This window comes from Carassius gibelio, chromosome B8 (genome assembly GCF_023724105.1).
Source record: "Carassius gibelio isolate Cgi1373 ecotype wild population from Czech Republic chromosome B8, carGib1.2-hapl.c, whole genome shotgun sequence".
In the NCBI taxonomy this organism is placed as follows: domain Eukaryota; kingdom Metazoa; phylum Chordata; class Actinopteri; order Cypriniformes; family Cyprinidae; genus Carassius; species Carassius gibelio.
In genome coordinates, this window is record NC_068403.1 from 5,097,448 (window position 1) to 5,120,450 (window position 23,003).

The 23,003-nt window shown below is 34.8% G+C and overlaps 1 protein-coding gene across 50 annotated transcripts in view; it reads left to right on the top strand.

The window, feature by feature from the left end:
• The window catches only part of LOC127963097 (uncharacterized), a 29,245-nt gene extending 21,441 nt beyond the window's left edge, over positions 1-7,804 (top strand). For 25 of the 50 annotated variants that reach the window (XM_052562761.1, XM_052562769.1, XM_052562770.1 and 22 more), the window contains 10 exons: positions 76-117; positions 275-316; positions 2,003-2,044; positions 2,329-2,370; positions 2,502-2,543; positions 4,007-4,048; positions 4,171-4,191; positions 4,297-4,584; positions 7,049-7,177; positions 7,454-7,804. In XM_052562761.1, the coding sequence (XP_052418721.1) occupies positions 76-117; positions 275-316; positions 2,003-2,044; positions 2,329-2,370; positions 2,502-2,543; positions 4,007-4,048; positions 4,171-4,191; positions 4,297-4,584; positions 7,049-7,177; positions 7,454-7,497 (734 nt within the window). In that variant the 3' untranslated portion in view covers positions 7,498-7,804. The remainder of the gene's footprint in view (positions 1-75; positions 118-274; positions 317-2,002; positions 2,045-2,328; positions 2,371-2,501; positions 2,544-4,006; positions 4,049-4,170; positions 4,192-4,296; positions 4,585-7,048; positions 7,178-7,453) is intronic. The other 25 variants (XM_052562763.1, XM_052562776.1, XM_052562777.1 and 22 more) reach the window with 8 other exon arrangements.
• Positions 7,805-23,003: the final 15,199 nt, after the last annotated feature.

A 23,003-nucleotide genomic window follows, 5' to 3' on the forward strand; every position in this document is an offset into this window, starting at 1 on the left:
AGTATGGGTTTGTTATTTCACACTCATATATTTAGCTGTTCAGTGTATTGTGTGTCTGTCTTTGTTTTATTGAAGCTCAAACCCCCTACTGGAGGAATGTGTATTACCAGACGCAGAGTAAGTCAGCAGATTTGCACTGTTTCAATGATTCATAATGTTAGATAATAAAGTAAGATAAGTAATTTTTTTATTAATAAACATTACTGGCATTTAACATTACTATTTAATTTAGTAAATGTTAAAACTGTGTAAAAATCTCTTTCTGTTCTCAAAGCTCAAGCCCCTTCTTGGAGGAACCCTTATTACTATGGGATAAGTCAGTACATTTACAATGTTGTATTATTGATGAATATTAATTAGTGCTGGGCAACGATCATTCATGATCAATCACTTTCAAAAAAGAAAATTTTTTGTGTACATAATATATGTGTGTGCTGTGTGTATATTTATTATGTATATACTATAAATACACACACATACAGTATATTTCCAAAGTACTTACATACATTTACATGTATATATTTATATTGATATAATGTGTATTATAACATTATAACATAAAATTTTTCTTATGTGGGTGTATTTATATATACATAATAAATATACACATTACACAAACCAGCAAACCAGCCCAGCGCTAATATTAATGCTTTTATTTCATCATAATATCGCTCTTAAAAGTTTTTTTTTTTCTATGAAATGTCAAACTAATCGCTTTAACCTCTACTCTTTACAATATTATTTAAGTTACTTTCCTGACAATATGCTTAAATCCTATGTGTTGCCCACATACTTACAGTCTATGTGTATATTTACACATGCAAATTCATTCTCTGCTAGCAGGAGAAACAGAGATTTCCTCAGTAGAAACTGTACACAAAGCAGCGTGATTAAAAGTAATTTATGTTTTATGCCTTAATATGATAAACAGAACAATATAAATACACAAGACAGAATTACTGAGGGGAAAAATAATAAGGCTGTTGTAAGAATAAATTAAACTTGTTTTATGTTTCAAATAATTAGACATGCTAAAACACTGAATTGGGTAACAATAAAAAATTAGGTTGGAAAAAAAGAAAACATTTATTGGGCCCTAAACATCTACATCAATGTCGGTTTTGTTACAACTTTTATAAATTGATGTTAAAGCTGCGACAGGTAACTTTTGATGCTCTAGCGGTTAATAAACAGAACTGCTTGCGTCTTGCGGAAGAACATTGTAGCTGGAGCTACTTATTTCTGTTTATGTCTATGAAGAATCACAAAGGTACTGGGTTACTCTGCCGCAGTACCCCGAAGCAATCTAAAATAATCAGAATATAAACACTTATTATAGGTGCACCCTAGTGATTCAGGATAAGCTAAAAACAAGGTTTGGAAAATTGATTCATGGTGTACTCTCTTATTATATACATTTAGTAAATCTTGAACACAAAAAAAAGTTACGGACCGCAGCTCTGATTGGTTGTTTCTTACCGGGAGCGATGGAGTTTCTGCAAATGGCAATAGGACCACTGGGAGGAGCCAGAGGAGCTTGATTTTTTTCACAGATTAACGGTCTCATATTCTACTGTCAGGACATAATGACAGGTTTAAAAAATATGTAAAAATATTAATATAAATATTTTTACAAAAGTTATACTGCAGCTTTAAACAGTTTCAGTTTCATGATTTTAATTAATAATACATGATTTAATTAATGCCATTTTATTTGAACATTAAAAAGAGACCAGAAAAACTGAAATGGAACAAGATGGAATCCAGAAAAATGTAAATGGAATTTGGTGAAGTTGTTATATTGATTGCTATCATTATAAAAATACATGAACACCACGATTCCTTTAAGTGTCTGTGTCTGTCTGTCTGTGTCTGTCTAGCACTAACCTACTGATTTTTAGATTTTTTTATTGTTATTCAAAATTAATAAACATAACTAGTATTTAACATTACTATTTAATCTAGTGAATGTATGTGTAAAAATCTCTTTCTGTTCTTAAAGCTCAAGCCCCTTCTTGGAGGAAACCGTATTACTATGCAAAAAGTCAGTACATTTACAATGCTGTATTGAAACATATTAAGGCTTTTTTTAATGCTAATAATGCTCTTAATGTGTTTTTTTATCAAATGTCAAACTATTACTTTAACACCAAATTTTTACAATACTAGTTTTCTGACAATACACTTAAGTACAAGTAAATACAGTTTCCCATTTGAGGTTTCTTGGTAATAGTGTAATGGCAGTTATACAGTGGTATAATAGTATGAGTTTGTTATTTCACGCTCATATATTCAGTGTATCCTGTGTCTGTCTTTGTTTTATTGAAGCTCAAACCCCCTACTGGAGAAATGTGTATTACCAGACGCGGAGTAAGTCAGCAGATTTGCACTGTTGCAATAATGTTAGATAATAAAGTATCATAAGTCTTTTTATCAATAAACATTACTATTTAATTTAGTAAATGTTAAAACTGTGTAAAAATCTCTTTCTGTTCTTAAAGCTCAAGCCCCCTATTGGAGGAACCCGTATTACTATGCGACAAGTCAGTACATTTACAATTTTGTATTGATGCATATTAATGCTTTCTGAATACTAATAATTCTCTTAATGTGTTTCTTATGAAATGTCAAACTATCACTTTAACACCTAATTTTTACAATATTAGTTTTCTGACAATACACTGTAAATCTTTAATAAGGTTCTAATTAAACATATGTGAACCTGGACCACAAAACCAGTCTTAAGTTGCTGGGGTATAGTATTTGTAGCAACAGCCAGCAATACATTGTATACATTTTTCTTTTATGCCAAAAATTATTAGGATATTAAGTAAAGATCATGATCAATGAAGATATTTTGTACATTTTCTACTGTAAATATATAAAAACTTAATTTTGGATTAGTAATATGCACTGATAAGAATGTTTAGATTTATTTCACCCTCAGAGTCCAGATTGTCTAGTAGTTGTATCTCAGCTGAATACTGTCCTATTCTAACAAACCATACATCAATGGAAAGATCTTTTTTTTCAGCTTTCAGATAATGCATGAAACGCAATTTGACAAATGGACTCTTAAGACTGGTTTGTGGTCCAGTGTCACATACTATGTCTCAAATGATAAATAACACTATTATGGCAAGCCGTTTTGACTTTTTGTCATTCTCAGGATATTAATTCTTTATATCAACAATTAAATTTTCACTAGTTAAAATGTTTATTCTTGATATCAGGGATTAGATTTCTACTAGTAATAACTGCTTTTTTTAATATCATCAATTACATTTCCACTAGTGACAATGATAATTCTTGATGTATCCAAAATCACCATTTACCATAGGCTGCCATTCAAAATTAATTGTTGATATCAAGAATTGATTTCTTACTAGTGGAAATTCCAATTTCACATATCAGAAATAGAATCCTAACTAGTAAAAACCTTTATTTTTGATATCAGTAATCACATGGTTACTAGTACAGACGTCTATTCTTGATATCAACAATTTAATTGTCACTTGTGACAATGTTCCATTGTGATATCATGAAAGCCATTTTAGATATCAGAAATTACCTTCCCAATTGTTGATATTAGAAATACATTTTCAGATATTAGAAATGAACATTGTCACTAGTGACAATTAAATTGTTGATATCAAGAATTAACATTTCAACTAGTGACAATGAATTCTTGATATCAATAATTTACCTTTTTACTAGTAAAAATGTCATTGTTGATATCAAAAATTATACTTCTACTAGATAAATACAAAGCTGATTGGTGCATTTAGAATTGTAACTAGTAGGACATGCATTTTGATATCTGCAATAGTTTTGGCGCTCTTTTAAAATTTAAACATATGAATTGTTGATATCAAGAATTAAATAGTTGATATCAACTATTTAATTATTGATCTCAAAAATTACATTTCCACTAAGACCAACACGAATTCTTGATATTCACGAACACGAATTCTTGATTCGTGTGTCTGTCTTTGTTTTATTGAAGCTCAAACCCCCTACTGGAGGAATGTGTATTACCAGACGCAGAGTAAGTCAGCAGATTCATACTGTTGTATTGATAATGTTATCTATTAAATTAATTACTTCTACTTTTAAACAACAACAGTTCTTATGTTTAGTTTCTTTTTTTTATTCTTTCAAATATCACAGCACCATTTTGGCGCATTCAGAGTACGTCTCATTTCCTACTCATCAACATTTAAATAAATAAATGGGCAATACAAAAATATCTGTCAGTTTGGAAAACAGTTTGTAATTAATAATTGTGTTGCTCAGATGGACATCATTCAGAAGTACCAGTACCAAGTATTACAGTGTTCAGGCAGATGGAGGATAAAGAGCGTGTGATCGTCATGTGTTCATTTGGAAGGAGGCTCGCTGAGAGCTCTTTCCAGCTGTCACTGAAGAGTGAATACAACTATGACTTAAAGAACCCACGGTGCTTTTCAAATGAAGAGTGTGTGTTTGATGTGAAAGTGAGTCCACCGGTTTCCTTCACCTGTGTACACCAGATTAATTCGGTTGTGAACCGTCAGAGTGAGACCTACACATACAGCCTGTCAGGTAAAACATATTGTTACTACTGTATAATGTAAAAGTTGCTCTGTTTTGCTGGCATGTTCGATATAGACACATCATCATGTATATCAATATAATCTAAACTAGGGATGTCAAATTTCGATTATTTCCATGATCGATCGTCGTTTAAATTAACGATCAATTAATCGATTAATCGTTAACCATAATACTGCAAAATGCGTCTATTGCAGGCACACAGTCAGCGGTATGACAGGATGTGCAAAAGCCACACACACACACAAAACGCTTTCTCACTTGAATTAAAGAGGTTTTAGTCTGAATAAAATGCTAGTAGCAGGATTATAAAATGAATAGATGCGATTATGATCATTTGATAAAATGAAGAGAGCGCGCCATACTTTTGAGGTCATTTTACTTTGTTGACAGTTTCCAATCCCGCACGGAGAACGCTGAACGCGCCTCTTTAAATGGTTTTGTGGTGCTCGTTGTTGTATTTTAAAGCACAATTGCGATGTTTTCAACTGACATTATTGTATAAAATTATCCGAAATGTGGAGCGCGTGTGAATGCGCTGCACATTAAGTGAACTACATCGGCGCTGCTGCACCAAAACACAGTTGCTCACATTAATTTGATCCTGCTGGATTCTGTCCTAGAAAATGTCAGATTTTTAAAAATCCGGCATACAGCGCATTAGATCGTGACAGTGCATGCGTGCAGTCGAGGATGAGCGAGCGCGGCTTTGGCTAGATTTATTTGGAGGTTATTGCTCATGTCTCATTCGGCACAAATCGAAATGTTTCCATATTCGCAATGTATTTGAATGTTAAACTATTATTTATAATGTAAACTAGGCTTGTACTTAACACGCATTCGCATATAGACGGAAAAGATGATCCTCTTCATATGAGCAAAAACGTCCTTGGCATAACAGCAGAGTGGACCGGTATACTACGGTCTATAATAAACTGAATGCTCCAGGAATGTGTCGGTCACAGCGCCTATGAATCGCTGTTTTGAATCCAGCAATTATTTATTTAGAAATGATAAGATCTGATTATGACAAGTGTGGTATAAAAGCTTTGTTTATTAGAGGAATAATAGGTTAACTGGAAAATGTTACATCGCGACCATGCTTTTGGACCCCATAGTCTTCATTTACGCGGCTTTGATCTGGTTTGCCGGTTGGTCACGAATTTCCACAAATTCAGTATATTTAGGCATTGTTTCTTTTCCTAAATCTTCATCGTCTAACCCTCTAATTTCCCAGGTTTATTTTATTATCTTTCGCTTTTAATAACTGTTTTCGCATCTCTTACAGTGGTAAAAATGGGAAGGGAAATTAAAGATTTCATGAATTAAGAATTCGTTCGATTTATTAATTTGTTCCCTTATTTCACTTAAATCATGGGTTATTTAGGGAACAAAATTAATGAAACATGGACAATTGCCACATTAATAATTCGTAGGAATGAATTAACAAGTTGTAGGAATGAATAGACTACCTGTCCTGTCACTGTGTCCCGCAGCCCTGCAAAGCGCACGATATAAAACAGTTATCTGATGAAATGATTAGTAACTACATTTCTATTGCATTTAATGTTGAATAACTTTTATGTTGTTTCTATTTTAATGTACTTTAAAGTTTAAATCACATTAAAAGCTTAATTTGTACATTGTGAATGAATGATGATGCTTTTATATATCGTCACCGTCACTCACAGCCGCTTGCACGTGTTGAGTGCGCATGAGCCGCACGCAGCCCAACATTGAATCGGTTAACCGACCATCGATAGCCTTAATCGATTGCATCTCTTATCGACAATTAATCGATCATCGATTAATCGTTGACATCCCTAATCTAAACCCTTTAAAATATAGATTTTTTTTCTTGTCCTGTTGAGTATTTCATGAGGTTTACTGGTATTCGCTTAAGAAGCAGTACTTGCATAGGCTCAATATTTCATGTTCATTCATTTAGTAATATTTAATAGGTTCACACCCAGCTTTCAGTATCATACTGAAAGTGAAGTGAAAGTGAAGTGAAAGTGAAAGTGAAAGTGAAACTGAAGTGACATTCAGCCAAGTATGGTGACCCATACTCAGAATTTGTGCTCTGCATTTAACCCATCCGAAATGCACACACACAGAGCAGTGAACACACACACACACACACTGTGAGCACACACCCGGAGCAGTGGGCAGCCATTTATGCTGCGGCGCCCGGGGAGCAGTTGGGGGTTCGATGCCTTGCTCAAGGGCACCTAAGTCATGGTATTGAAGGTGGAGAGAGAACTGTACATGCACTCCCCCCACCCACAATTCCGTCCGGCCCGAGACTAGAACTCACAACCCTTCGATTGGGAGTCCAACCCTCTAACTATTAGGCCACGACTTCCCCCTACTGTATGTGCCCTGTGTGTCTCAAAACATGTAACTGTATATTTGTTCTGTACATACAGTTTATGTCACCTGTGTTTTCTTTCAGATTTTGCTGCAGAACCTCATTATGAAGGAGTATCTTCATTCTACATTGGCTTTTTCTCCTTCATTGCTGTTGGTCTCTTCATCATGACTGCAGCAGTGATCGTGAACACCGTTAAGAGCAAAGCTAAAGGTGTGTGTTTCATCCAAACAACTCATGTTTGTGTCTAAAATTCAAATGCACACATAAAACTATACAAAATTTGTTATAACATCTGGTTTTAAATAAAGGCTACAAGTTTCAAAGAACAAGCAAACACATCACAATAGAGTTCAAGTAACACCTAGACCTCACTTGCTCCTAACATGTGACTGATTCTACTGCTAGATGAGTTTGCCACATTTATGCTGCTCTACACAACACAGTTAGCACTCTGTGCCTTCAGCAAGAATGCATTTGTTTCAACAGGTTCAATTACTACTGGGAAAGATAATGTCTATACTGATGTATAAGAGGACATCCGAGTTTCTGAAGAGAAAAAATGGAAAACCAATCAATTAATCATTTCCGATTGATCAAATTATTTTTGGCATGCTAAACTGTAATACTCTCAACAATGTAAAATAATGATTTGATATATACACATTTAATCTAAATCATATTTTAATCACAATGTAAAAAAAAAAAATTACTATGCTGGTTTATTCTTGAAATCAGATATTGCATATTTGTAATTTTGATGAAATTATGTGCAAAATAAATCAATACATTTTATATGAATCATATGCATTTTACATTAATAAATATTTTGTTCTTCTATGTGTCTTTGCATATTTACATTTTTCTATGCTTTTTATAATATTATTATTATTATTATTATTATAATTATTACTACTAAAGTCATTCACTGCAGAGGATCAATTGGTGAGCTAGTGATGTAATGCTAAAGTTTTCCAAATCTGTTTTGATGAAGAAACAAACTAATGTACATTGACATCAGGACAAGCTAAGGTTGAGTAAATTTTATACATATTTTCATTTTTGGATGAACTATTCCTTTAAGATATTATAATAATAAAAGCTGCCAAAAATTTTAACTTTATATCAGATTCATATAAAACAGAGAGATTACTTAATTTGGACCCAAAAACCTGTACAAAGAATCTCCTAGAATACAGTTTGCATCCAGAAGGATACTGTTACTTTTTCCTCTATACAGTCAAAGACCTGGGTGTTATATTAGATAACAATTTGACTTTTGAAAATTGTTATAAGACAACTATAATGAAACTTGAATGTTAATCAAACTGCAAACTCAAAACTGCCTGACAGCAGTTACATTGGTTTCAATGGAGAAAATCATTTCTACAGTTCAGACTAACTTTATATTGCTGTTAACACATAAAACATTGACATATAAGAGAAAAACAAATCATGTTTTTCTATGTTCAGATTTTCAAGTGACTACACGTGTAAAATATTATGGCAGGTTTCTAAATAGGGAAAAAACATTGAAGCAAAAAACTAAAGTAATTATCATCTACCAAATGATAACTAAAAAAACTGTTTCTATTTGAATGATGTTTATTTATTATAATGGACCTCTTAATTTCGGTCACTACATTTTATTTCTTTAGTATAAAGTATTAGAGTATTAGAGATGTTTTTAAAATGGCACAGCTTTTTAAATACCTGAAAGTACATACTTAACATCAGTCAGTCAAGCATTGTAATATGATATCTGGATAATCAAGTACTATTTAATGATAGAACTTTAGTAATTATAATTCATAGCCACGTATGAATGCACATACATTTTAACTTAATTTAGGACTGGTGGTGGTGCTTTGTTTGTCATTTAGCGTTTCTGTAAAAAAACAAAAAAAAAAACAGTATAAATAATAATAATGATAAGAAGATAATAATAATCCGAATTCTACTAATAACAACAGTAAAACATGCACTAAGGATGAACGAGCTGCTGGAAACATGAATATTAATCAGGTTGTGTCCATTCGCGGGAACTGATTTGCTGAAATCAAACTTATACTTAGCCTCAAACTCACACACTGGCGAGTAAAATCTGAGAATTTATTAGCCATTGGCTAATATTATACATCATTTAGTTGCCAGAGTGAAGATTTAGTCGCATATGCGAGTGATTTACTCACAGTGTAGTGGGTTGTTTATGTGTTCCACACTAAATAATGTTATTTCACTAAATGTTTAGATTTCATAAAATCATGATTTTTCTAGAATAATTTTGCTGCTAAATTATCAACCTGGTTTATAATAGTATTTTTGTCATAGATTATTATTATATATTTTTTCATTTGTTATTTTTCATCAAGATTAAGTTGTCTACATTTAGCAGATTGTGTTTAACACACAAAAGAGTGCTTGAATTAGATCGGAACTAGCCAATACTCGGAATTTTCTGAATCAGATCGAATCTGAAAAAAACGTATCACTGATTATTGATAGTATCGGATTGATGAATGAGATTTATGTCCCAAGTGTGTGCAAACACAAGGAATTTGTAGTGGTTCTACAGGAGCTCTTGGTACTTACATACATACATATAAATAACCATATATATATATATATATATATATATGACACAATATAGTTATAGAAGTTCACAGAACCGACTCTGTCGGTAAAAACTGTTGAGTAAAAAGCTGAGTAAAACGGTTTCATTTTAGCATGTGGCACTTTAATCATTATCGTATTGCATATCGAATATCGCATTATTTAATGAGTTATCACATTTTTTCTCTATTTCTCAGTCTTATACTAAGGCCATGCATATCACATGATTAAATTGTATACTGTAGACTTTAGTGATTAAACTTTCAGCTTTTAGTCAGATGCAACCAATCAGATTGTAGAACACTGTAAAGCACATAGATAATTTTATGATGACCAAAGTATAAATGCATGTATATTGTTCTGGTCGTTGAGTTGCTCTGCTGTGTTTAAAGTGACCCCTGAATTAAAATTAAAATTTACATAAACATTTAATCATTTAGCAGACGCTTTTATACAAAGCGACTTACAAATTAGAACAACAGAAGCAATCAGATCAACAAGAGAACAACAACAGTACACAAGTGCCATGACTTCTCGGTTAGTCTAGTACAGAACGCATAGTCAGGTTTTTATTTTTATTATTATTATTTTTATAAAAATATGAAAGACAAGAAAAGATTACTGCTAGTATTAGTTAAGTGCTGGCGAAAAAGAGGAGTCTTTAGATGTTTTTTGAAATTGAGATTGGGAGGTCATTCCACCAGCTGGGCACAGTCCAAAAAATAAGGCAAATCTGCAGGACTGGGTCGTTGTACCAATATGGTCTGTGAAGCTTAACTGATGATCCATCACAGCTCCTAGGTTTTTTGGTTGTCCTGGTAGGAGTTATGGTTGACAAACCCAGCTGTATAGAGAATTTGTAATGAAACGATGGGTTCGCTAGAACCACCAGCAGTTCTGTCTTAGTAAGGTTGAGCTGAAAGTGATGGTCATTCATCCAGCTAGAAATGTCACTCAGACAGGCTGAAATGCGAGCAACTACCGTTGAGTCATCAGGTTGTAATGAGAAGTAGAGTTGAGTGTCATCAGCGTAGCAGTGATAAGAAAAGCCATGCTTCTGAATGACAGATCCTAATGACACCATTTAGATTGAGAGGAGAAGTGGTCCAAGTACTGATTAGTGTTGTCACGGTACCAAAATTTCAGTATTCGGTACCGATACCAGTGAAAATCCACAATTCTCAGTACCAATTTCGGTACCAAAGCAAAACACAAATATGCTAATAAAAAATTTAAAAACACACACTTTTTATCACTAAAAATAAAACCAATGCCATTCTTTATACTTATTTACAATTGTGATTAAAGTTTTTTTTACAAGTAATACAATTATGAAAAACAGTAAACAAGTTTCACTAAAACTTTATTTGTCTTTTAATTAATGAAATTTGAACACATTCAATTTTTTGGTAAATAGTAAATAAAGGGGATTTGCAATTAAAATTAAAACATGGAAGAAATATTGTGTGATTTATTTCTTTAAAAAGTTGTATTAATTTTTTCAACAGTAGTAGCAGTATCACATACATTCTACTAATAAATAATAGTAATATTTCTAGCACAATGCCTTCTTGTAAAAATAAACTTATTTTGACGGTTGCCGTGAATACCTTTAAACTGACATTGGTTTTACTCAAATGAAACGGTAAAATACTTGTGAAGTGACTCAAAACAGTTCTGGTGATGTTGTATATGTATTTATGTCCTCATTGAGATAGCAGATGCTGAAATTACTGCAAATGTCATGCGTTTCAGTCTATGCAACCCTCTACTGACACCTCTGCAATTGAATCGCCATTGGCCATTAAATATTTTAGTTTACTCGCCAGACTGATATATAATTGGAACTTTAGTAATTAGAAGTAAACTTGATAACCATGTTTAAATGCATATAAGTCAATTTAACTGAACAATTTAACTGGAACGGTGGTGGTGCTTTTTTTGTCATTCAGTGATTCTGTAAAAAAAAACGAGGTGAGAACTAACAAGAATACTGATAAGATAATATTGATACGAATTCTAATAAGAAGAACTATAAAAACTCACTAAAGATTACTAAGGATTAATTAGCTGCTGGATTCATGAATATTAATCAGGTTTTGTGCATTCGCTCAAACTTATTTTCTGAAATCAAAACGAACGATAATAGGTGAGCGCCAGGCAATGAGATTGCCATTTGCGCATTAACTCCACACACTAACGTTATTGTAAAAACCCAGCTATTTTTTAAAAGCTGAAGACTTCCATAGATATACCACTATTTTGACAGGAAAATACAACCAAAAATAGTTTAAATATAGTGCGTCAATTCTCTCTCTCGGTCTCTGCATGTGTGTGAAAGAAAGTGACAGCGATCTGTGCGCCTTCACACTAGAGGTACATTAAACACATGTGCGCCGTGCATCCATTGAGATGAACTGAATCACACAGATTGCCTGACTGAGAGTGAAACTTTAAAGCACTCAGTCAGAGAGTGTTCGTCAAGTGAACATATATCTGAGCTAATACTTATCCTCCAACTCACACAATGGCGAGTAAAATCTGATAATTTATTAACCATTGGCTAATATTAGACATCATTTAGTCGCCAGAAGGAAGATTTAGTCGCATATGCGAGTGATGTACTAGCAATGTAGAGGGTTGCTATGTAGTAAACAAACCCGCACGTCTCTGCCATTCATTAATTCACACAGAGACACGCAGAACATGCAGGAACTTTTGCGGCTTAACATTTAAAAGAGATTTAGATGGAGATTTGATTTGATTAATTTATGCTAACTTCAAACAAATTCTGTGACTGTTCATATTAAAATGTAAGTTTCATTTTAGACTGGATTTTGAGATTCCGTCCTCGTCTTCTGCTTTGTGGTAATCATATCGCTGTGCTTCAAGAACCGGGTTTGAACGGGACTTCGGTACCACCGGTACTTAAAGGGACACTCCACCGTTTTTTGAAATAGGGCTTATTCACATTATTTCCTACATTTAGATAGGTGGGCAAATGCATTTTTGTGTCAGTGCATGCATTGTTTTAGTTTGACGTAGTACCGTCTTTCTGGACCCATATTCCATTTTTTCAAAGTAACGTTAGTCCTCTGGTGCAAAATGTTCTTCGCAAACACGATACTGCTTTATTTTGTTGAGAGGCGTTGAACTACAGATCTCCAGAGCTGCTAGCCATTTATTTCTCAGTTCCACATTAGATGGAATTCTGTGAAACATTACATTCGTGTATGTCCTTTGCTTGTTCTCACAACCTTTTGCTATGCAGGTAATAACCATGTTTGCTGTAACTTCTCAAAATAAATCATCCAAAAGCGAAGACACTCGGTGCAGGTCACGTCGGTATGTTCTTCTTCTTCTGTTTTTTTGATGCGTTGCACGCCGGTATGTTGACGGAAGTCGTGGGATTTCATGTGTTGCGTGATATCTCTGCGCCGAAGTAGCAGTGCTTCGCCTAAGCAGCAGTGCTTCGCCTGTGCTTCCCCATAATATAGTCCCAAGTCAATATCTGCCTAGGAAATCGCCTAGTGTTAATCTGGATCGCTATTTGTACTCGTTGTGAATACGCAGCCCACAAGAAGTAATTAGGTGGGTTTTTTTAAATTTTTTGATCACTTTTACTCAGGCCATGCTAGCTGGCAACAAAGGATTACATTCATTGTGCTAAGCTAAGCTAACGCCGACCCAGTCAAACTAAAACAATGCATGCACTGACACAAAAATGCATTTGCCTACCTATCTAAATGTAGGAAATAATGTGAATAAGCCCTATTTCAAAAAACGGTGGAGTGTTCCTTTAAAGAAACCTGGTGGATCAAATTTTCATTTTTTTAGTACCGACTTGGTACCAAAGTACCGGGTCTTTTGACAACACTAGTACTGACCCTTGAAGAACCCCAGTAGCAGGTTGTTGTGACTTAGAAACCCCCCCCCCCAAGACAGCCTGAAGGATCTATCGGAGAGTTAGGACTTAAATCACAGGAGTGCAGTTCCAGAGATGCCCATCTGTCTGAGGGTGGACAGGAGAATCTGGTGATTAATGGTGTCAAAAGCAGCAGGCAGGTCCAGTAAGATGAGTACTGAGGATTTTGAAGCTACTCTTGCCAGTCGCAGGGCTTCAGTAACTGAGAGCAGGGCAGTCTCAGTTGAGGGGCCACTTTTGAAGCTAGATTGTTTGATGTCAAGGAGGTTGTTCTGTACAAGGAACATAGAGAGCTGGTTGAACACAGCCCGCTCAAGTTTCTTTGCAATGAATGGAAGAAGGGATTCCAGTCTATAGTTTTCTAGAAGTGCTGGATTTAGAGATGGTTTCTTAAGCAGTGGGCTTACCTGAGCCTGCTTAAATGCTGAGGGAATTGTTCCAGAGTGAAGAGGGAGTTGATAATGTGAGTAAGTGAAGGTATGACTGAAGAAGAGATTGCTTGAAGGAGGTGAGTGGGTATCGGATCAAGTGGACAAGTAGTAGGATTAATGTGAGAGTGGATAGAAGGAGGAGAGAGAGTATACATTCGTCGTTGTGAAGTTATCCTCAGTCTGCAGTTTGGAGAATTGGTCACTGATGGTTCTTGTCTTATTTGTGAAGAAAACCGCAAAGTCGTCAGCTGTAAGAGATGATGGAGGAGGAGGTGGAGGCGGATTAATAAGAGAAGAGAAAGTTTTGAAGAGTGTCCGAGCATCACAACAGTTGTACGATGTTTTAGCAATGAAGACATTTGCAGAGAAGGAAGAGAGGAGAGACGGATACACACTGAGGCCAGTAGAGTTTCTTGATTTATGCCATTTCCTCTCTGCAGCTCTGAGTTTAGAGCGATGTTCACGGAGAACATCGGACAGCCAGGGGGCAGATGGGGTGGTGAGTGCTGGTTAGAGGTTAGAGAGGAGCAAAGAGTGTCAGTAGCACCGTTCATGTTCAGAGCTGAAAACTAAGAAAGAGTAAGGGAAGTGAGGATGAAACCACAGAAGATAATAGAGATGGAGAGAGTGAGCATAGGTTCCGTCGAAAGGTGACCTGAGTTGGAGCGTGTGCCGCTTCAGGAGTAAGTGCTAGGTTAGCAGTAATGAGGAAGTGGTCTGAGGTGTGCAGTGGAGCAACTAAAGAGTTGTCCACGGAGCAACAGCGTGTGTAGATGAGGTCCAGTTGGTTCCCTGATTTGTGTGTCACTGTAGTAGACACTCGCTTGAGATCAAACGAGGTGAGCAGAAAGTTGAAGTCAGTAGCCTGGGGTTTATCTAGGTGGATGTTTAAGTCACCAAGCAGTACCAGAGGAGTACCATCTTCAGGAAAGTTTGATAGCAGCACATCCAACTCCTCCAAGAAGTTTCCCAATTGACCTGGGGGACGATAAATGACCACAAAGTGGATTTTAACAGGGTGGGTTACAGTAATTGCATTTGATTCAAATGAACCATTACCTGTAGGTGATGGTTGAAGATCACATTTCAATTATTTTATATAAGGAGACCAGTACCTCCACCCCTCCCAGTCGTATGAGGAGGGAACAAGTAAAATTAGTGGAGAGGGCTGCAGGAGGGGCAGTGTCTTCAGGTTTGATCCAAATCTCAATCAGTGCCATGAGGTTGAGACCGGAATGAGTAGCAATAGAAGAAATGAAGTCTGCTTTGTTAACAGCAGACTGGCAGCTCCAGAGACCAACTGGAATAGAAAGCGTAATAGTAGAGGTCAGAGGGACAGGCCGTAGATTTGTCTGACAGGCCTTCCTTCGACGTACATTGCATGCTCTCCAAGTGTTAGTAGTGATAATAGAGATCTGAAAGCACATAATGAGTACATGTGACTTAAATAAGTATTTGAGCTGTGAATAAACCTTATTACTCATAAGAATAACTTGAGAGTCTTTATTGATGCTGCACAGCTCAGGAAGGGAAGCACTAAAGAATCTAACACACATTTTGAAAGTGATATGCAGCTATATATATATTCTTGGACGGTATGACGACCCACAGGTGGTTAGAAGGAAGAATTCTAAAATTGGAAAGTTTCTTATCAAATAAGCACTGAAAGTTTATACATATTACAAATACAGATATTGCTATTTATTTATTTTTCTTTTTTCTTTTTTAGACACAACTATTTTGTTATACATGAAACACAGACAAATGTCAAGAGTCTAAAAATGTATCAGCTGTGAGCTTGTGGTTGTAGTCAGAGCTGAAATTAGTGACATGTCACAAAGACAAAAACCTTGCATGTACTGGAAGCAGGTATTATATCAGCCTTAGTTATCTCTGAAAATAGGAAGATTCAACAGTTTGTCATAAGAGCAACTTTTGTTTTCACAATCTACTTCTCACATCTTTTTTGTTTTTCTTGTTAACACAGAGGAAGTCTGTTAAGTATAAATACTCGGTCACATCCCCGTACATACATCAGAAAGATGCAGTCCCTAATCGATTACAGCATGAACCAGCTTTATATCCTTTTTTTGGCCCTTTTTCCAGATTTCAGTAAGTGGATTGCATTTCTTGCCTCATATTTTATGTTTATGTACTATGTGTAAGGAGTCGGTATAATTTTTGCTTTGTCCTGATTTTACTATTTTTCTATTGTAAAATTACTATAAAATACTATTACTATTCAATACTGTTTTATTGGCAAGTGCATCTAAAGACTTTAGTTTTTACTCTGTTCTGTCAGTATACATTCTGAAAATATTTTAAAGTGTATTATAATATTTTGTAAAATGTCGTTTTTGTCATGTTTTGTCATTATTCCTTTGCAAAACTTTTTTACATTTTCAAGTTAATGGGTCAATACAATTTTTTCCAACTTTTTGTACAGTGGCATTTAATACATCTTGTCCTGATACTACAGTTTACCCTTCTATGACCGGCACTGTAAAATTTTTATTTGATTTATTTATTTTTAATTTTATTTATTTTAATTTTATAATTGTTTTATTGGGACTAGGGATGCTCATTTTGGTAAATATTCCTGACCGACAACAGCTGCTCGTTATCTGAACATTTACTGTTAACTCATAAAGTTAGAATAATAAATTAGTAACCTGGATTTACACATGCATCCTCAAATTATCATACACCAGCTGTGCTCCTGAGAACAGAGAAAATACAGAAGAAAGAATATAAATAAAAAAGAATCAAATAAATAGGTTTACACTAAATATACGTATATCAATTAAATAATTAACTAATGAAGATGTTAAAACTAAAACACACATTCAATCCTATGCACTTGAAATCAGAATGGAACCAGCACAGTCTTGTTTTTTCCCATCAGACATAAACATATATAGCAGGCCTACCTCAGTGTACAACGTGTCTAGTTTTTTTTTTTTAGTAACATGTCGACATGCTACACGAATAGATGTAGCGCTGCCTGTTAGACCCACAGTAAAATCCCCATCACAAAAATCCTGTCAATTTGCGGTTAGGGACTTTTCATCCACTGGTCATATATTTTAATTCACAGAATGTTTAGAAATATATGGCCAGTGGATGATTTCATTATTGTAGTGGCCAATCAGAGACGGTTAAGTTACAATCCACTCACCACCCAAAAGGCCGGTGCTCTGTTCATTTCTACACAAATTCTCTCATTAAAGCAAAGAAAGTGTAGACATTATGTAAATAAGAGATTAATTGTGCAGTGTAAAGCTTCTTTGATTACTTTTAATAAACTTTGTAAGATAGCAAGGAACCACAGTAAGATGAGAGACAGCTTTCCGGTTATTAAACGGGGAGGACCCATTGCACACTTTCTAGGCTACAATCCATTCATAAAACATTTATTCACAGCTTCATTCTCTGATAACCATTTATCCAATATTCCCACTTGTGTTGCATATCTGTCAAGGTGAAGGTGACGCAGGTGCTTGCTCAGTGAAATGTGTCCGTATAGGTATGCAGCGAGTGTCGACATGCATCCAAGAGTTAACAAATATAGCATTATTTTTTCTTTCACCATGTAGCAAAAGTAAAATATACTTATATATATATATATATATATTTTAGATTTTATATATATAAATTTCAGTTTTCGGTACCAATACCAGTGAAAATCCACGGTTCTCGGTACCAAATTCGCTACCAAAGCAATACACAAAATTATGCTAATAAAAAAACAAAACAAAAAAAAACTTTTTAGCATTAACAATAAAACCAATGCCATTCTTTATACTTATTTACAATTTTGTTTAAAGTTTTTCTACCAGTAATATAATTATGAAAAACAGTAAACAAGTTTCACCCAAATTTAATTTGTCTTTAATTAATGAAATTTAAACACATTTAATTTTTTGGTAAATAAAGGGGATTTGAAATTAAAATTAAAACAAGGAAGAAATATTATATATATATATATATATATATATATATATATATATATATATATATATATATATATATATATATATATATATATTTATTATTTATTTATATAAAAAATAAAAAGATAAAAAAATAAAGTTTTATTTTTTTTTTCAACAGTAGCAGTATCACTTTTATTTTGACAGGTTACCGTGTAAATGTCTTTACTCAAATAAAACTGTAAAATGCTTGTGAAGTGACTCAGAACAGTTCTGGTGATGTTGTTTATGTATTTATGTCAATACTGAGACTGCAGATGCTGAAATTACTGCAAGCATCACGCACTTAAGTCTGTGTAGTAAACAAACCCGCACTTCTCTGCCATTTATTCATTCACACAGAGACGTGCAGAACATGCAGGATTCATATTTCAACCAACTTTTGCGGCTTAACATTTACAGATACTGGTCCATATGGATATTTGATTTGATTCATTCATGCTAACTTTGACAAATTCAGTGACTGTCCATATTAAAATGCAAGTTTCATTTTCATGACTGGATTTTGAGATTCTGTCTGCGTTTTCTGCTTAATGGAAATCAAAGCATTGTATGCATCAAGAACCAGGTTGACCGGGTACTCGGTACCACTCAAACTCAAACTCAAACACTGGCGAGTAAAATCTGAGAATTTATTAGCCATTGGCTAAAATTATACATCATTTAGTCGCCAGAGTGAAGATTTAGTCACATATGCGAGTGATTTACTCACAATGGAGTGGGTTGTTTGTGTTCACCACTAAATAATGTTACAAACAAAAAAACAAAAAATAAACCCATAATGTTTAGATTTTATAAAATTGTGCACTCATGATTTTTCTAGAATAATTTTGCTGCTAATTTATCAACCTAGTTTATAATAGTATTTTTGTCATAGATTATTATTATTATATATTTTTTAATTTGTTATTTTTCATTAAAATGAACTTGTCTACATTTAGCAGATTGTGTTTAACACACAAAAGAGTGCTTGAATTAGATTGGAATTAGCCAATACTCAGAATTTTCTGAATCGAATTGAATCTGATAAAATGTATCACTGATTATCGACACTTAGTATCGGATTGATGAATGAGATTTATTTGCCAAGTGTGTGCAAACACATACACACGCACACACACACATATATATATATATATATATATATATATATATATATATATATATATATATATATATAAAATTATTAAGGGTGTAACGGTACGTGTATTCATACTGGACCGTTTCGGTACAGGCTTTTGGTACGGTGCACGTGTGTTCCAAATGACCAAATGCAATATTTTGTGTGCGGAACATAGGTACATATTCGTGTTTCCACACGAACATATTAAGTGGCGGAAGTCTCCGCGTTCAGCACAAATCCCGCCCTGCAGCTGATTCTAAGGTTTTCAAAAGGCATCGTGCGAGTGTGAACATCCCTACAACTAGGAGTCAAACGCAGCTACCATCGGCATTTAAACAGACCTTTGCTCTTAATTCCGATCGGGCCAACGCAATCTGACGAAATCTGAGCAGGTCTAAACAATGAAACTGCTGATGCTGCACTTTACACTTTGGAAAAGTTACATATATATATTTTTTATACAATTAGTCTAGTACAGAAAACATAGAAAACATAGGTTGTTATTTTTTTATACAAATATGAAAGACAAGAAGAAGAAAAAAGTGTTAGTATTAGTTAGTTAAGTGCTGGCGATATTTAGATATTTTTTTAAATTAAGATTGGGAGGTCATTCCACCAGCTGGGAACAGTCCAGGAAAAGTTCCATGAGAGTGATTTTGAACTTCTTTGGGATGGCACCACAAGGCATCATTCACTTGCAGAGCGCAAACTTCTGGAGGGCACATAAGACTGAACTAGTGAGTTTAGGTATGTAGGTGCCATGCCAGTGGCCGTCTTGTAGGCAAGCATCAGTACCTTGAATTTGATGCGAGCGGCTACTGGTAGCCAGTGTAACCTTGTAGACCAAAAATTTCTTATTTTAATATTACTTATATTTATTTGTGAAGTTTTAGTCCATGATGAAGTTTTACTATATGAGTTAAAGTCTGCATGAACATGTAGGATCATATGAAAGACACAGCGAGAAGAGCTAATTTTGACCATACCAGAATGTGTACATGAAGGAACGTGTGTACATGTAATGTGTTCTGCTGAGGGTGGTTTGTTCTTTCCATCAATGTATGTATGTATAAATATACCAACTGATGTAAGCATGAAGTATACATTCTATTAACTTGGTCAGTGGTATATAAGCTATGGTCACTGTTAAAGCCTCGGAGAAACGGAGAAACGAACATACAGCTGGCAAAGACAACAAGTTTCTCTCCTATACCCGATACATATGACAATAAAGATGTTTGACAAGGTAACTGGTATTTAGCCCTGAGATTGAATTGTAAGGGGACAAAGACTGATTTTAGATCAACATTTGGCGTCACGAACAGGATCTCCATTTCAAACATTTGTGTCAATAATCACGATTCATCAGGTAAGACATTTTTCTTTTTCCTAAAAATAAATCGAAGTCTGCCTGATGACATATGTGATGTTCAGACGGTGACTGAAACTGCTGAAAAGAACTGTGTCGTGTCATGTTGCCAATAAATGTGTCAGACATAGCTAAATTTAAGTAATTTAATTTGATGTAACTAATTGAGTTGTTTTGATCAGTGGACCTCCAAAATATTTGAATGAAGCTGGGGTAAAAGTGGATCTTATACAATAAAAGACCATTTAGTCAAATTTTCAGGAGAATAAGCCGTAATGCGATTCAGCAATTAGCTGTGATTAGAAGTGGTAGAATGTGGCGAATCTGCTATAAGGGGCAGGTTAAACTCTAAAACATGTCTACACACTAAAAAAGATGATTAGAGGTGATAAAATGTGGCGAGTCTGCAATAAGGGGCAGGTTAAACTCTAAAACATGTCTGTTCACTAAAAAGCCGCACTTAGAAAACTGTGGGGAAGTACTATTAGAAGTTGTGGAATGTGGCGAGTCTGCAATAAGGGGCAGGTTAAACTCTAAAACATGTCTATCCACTAAAAAGCCGCACTTAGAAGGAGTGTGGGAAAGTTATAAGTTGTAAAATTAGGAGCGGTTTAAAGTGACGGGTCTGCGCTAAAGGTAGTGCATTAATTTAATTTATCTTTTAATTATTGAAAATTAACTTAACTTTTTGGTAAACAAAGGGGATTTACTATTAAAAAAACATGGAGGAAATGTTGTGTGATTAAACCTTTAAAAAAATGCTTTTTTTGTAGTATGCTATGTACATTCTGCTGAACAATAGTCTTTAACCGGACTTTTATTTTGACGGGTTGGCGTACCTTTACAGTTCTGTTTATGTGATGTGATGCTAGATTTACTCAAATCAAACGGTAAACTGCTCATGAAGTGACTGTCAGACCAATTCTGGAGATGTTGTTCATGTGTTCACGTCTTTATTAAGTGAGACAGCAGAAGCTGAAATCACGGCGAGCGTCACGGGCGCTTCAGTGTGTCACTGTGCGTTCACACCACAGGCGTCGAGAGCATCAAAAATTGCTCTTGCCGCTCTGCTCACGACGCTGCAGAAAGATTTGTGAGTGCTCAGATGCTCTGACGTAGATCAAATGCTTATTTTGTATTTAAAGCGACTGCAAAGCAAACAAGCTTGTTGATCTCGTGCAGACTAACCACAAGGAGGGTAACGTTATAAGTTAACCTCATTAAATATTGTTGTGGACGAAGTATTAAGATCCTTACCTAATAATGTATAAAGCACTGTAAAAATACTCTGATGCAAGTAAAAGTCTTGCATTGAAAATGATACTTAAGTAAATATAATCAAGTATAAAAATTACTTAATGTAAGTATAATCAGGGAAATTTGTTTAAAAGTAAACTGGGACTACAGTACTGTTATTTATTATATCATTAGATAACTATTCCTATAATTAGATTATTATTCCTATAACGTTACTGCACATCAGCAACTCACCAGGAAAATGAACAATCTCAGACACCTTGGTCCACGTATCACTTTTAATTTATTTGTTCCATCCCTGTACGCAAACAGGGACACATAATAGATTATTGCAAACGCGAAACAGCAATAATCAACCTGTCCTCCAATTTGCTGGGAACTAATGTGGTCGGAGCTGCGTTCTCTGGAATCCTCTCAAGCGGTGGACTTCTACGTTCCGATTGGTTGCTGCCCAACCGTGTCATAGCTCATTACAATAAAGTTGCCTTGATTTCAACTCTCCTCGATGCTTTCAACAGCCATGTCGTGCCGCGCCGCTCCTCGCCACTGCTTGACGCCGGCTTACATTGAAAAAGAATGACTTCCGGCCACTTTGACGCTCAGTTAATAAAGGAAGACGTGCTTCTGCTCCATTCATCAACACAGACACGCAAAACATGCAGGATTCATATTTAAATAGACTATTCCGGCTTAATATTTACAGAGATTAGTCCATATCATGATTTGATGTAAGTGCAATGACCTATTTTTATTAATTCATTCAAAATTTGGCAAATTCCGTGCCATTCCGCGTTAAACTGTAAATTCTGTTTTTATGACTGGATTCCGTGAATCCCTCCACGTTTTCTGCATCACGGAAATCATAGGGCCCTAGTTGTGGTATGCCAGCTCTATCTTGCAATGGACACACGCCACGATGTTCTCTTGACATTTTCCCATGCCCTCAAAAATAAAAAAACTCTTGACTCCTTGCAGTATGTTTCGGATGCAGTGCTTGTGTCTCCTTCCACTTTGTGGGTGACGTAAACGTGTTGTCACATTAAAAAATCATTGCGAAATAACCTGACGTGAGATTTAAAATAAATTTAAAAAAGGCTTCAAGGCTGAGGAATTTGCCTCGATCATTTTTTGTAATCGAGTTACTCGAGGAATCATTTCAGCCCTAGTTTAAACACTCTAAAGTAAAAAGGTACCTTTATGAATTATAATGGCTAGATTCGTGAGCCTTCTGATTTTGACAGTAAAGCTGTTCAATGTTTGGGAAAGAGACAGATCAGCTCAACTAAAAAAAAATGGAATTATAAGAATATTTAAGATTTAACTTTGTTT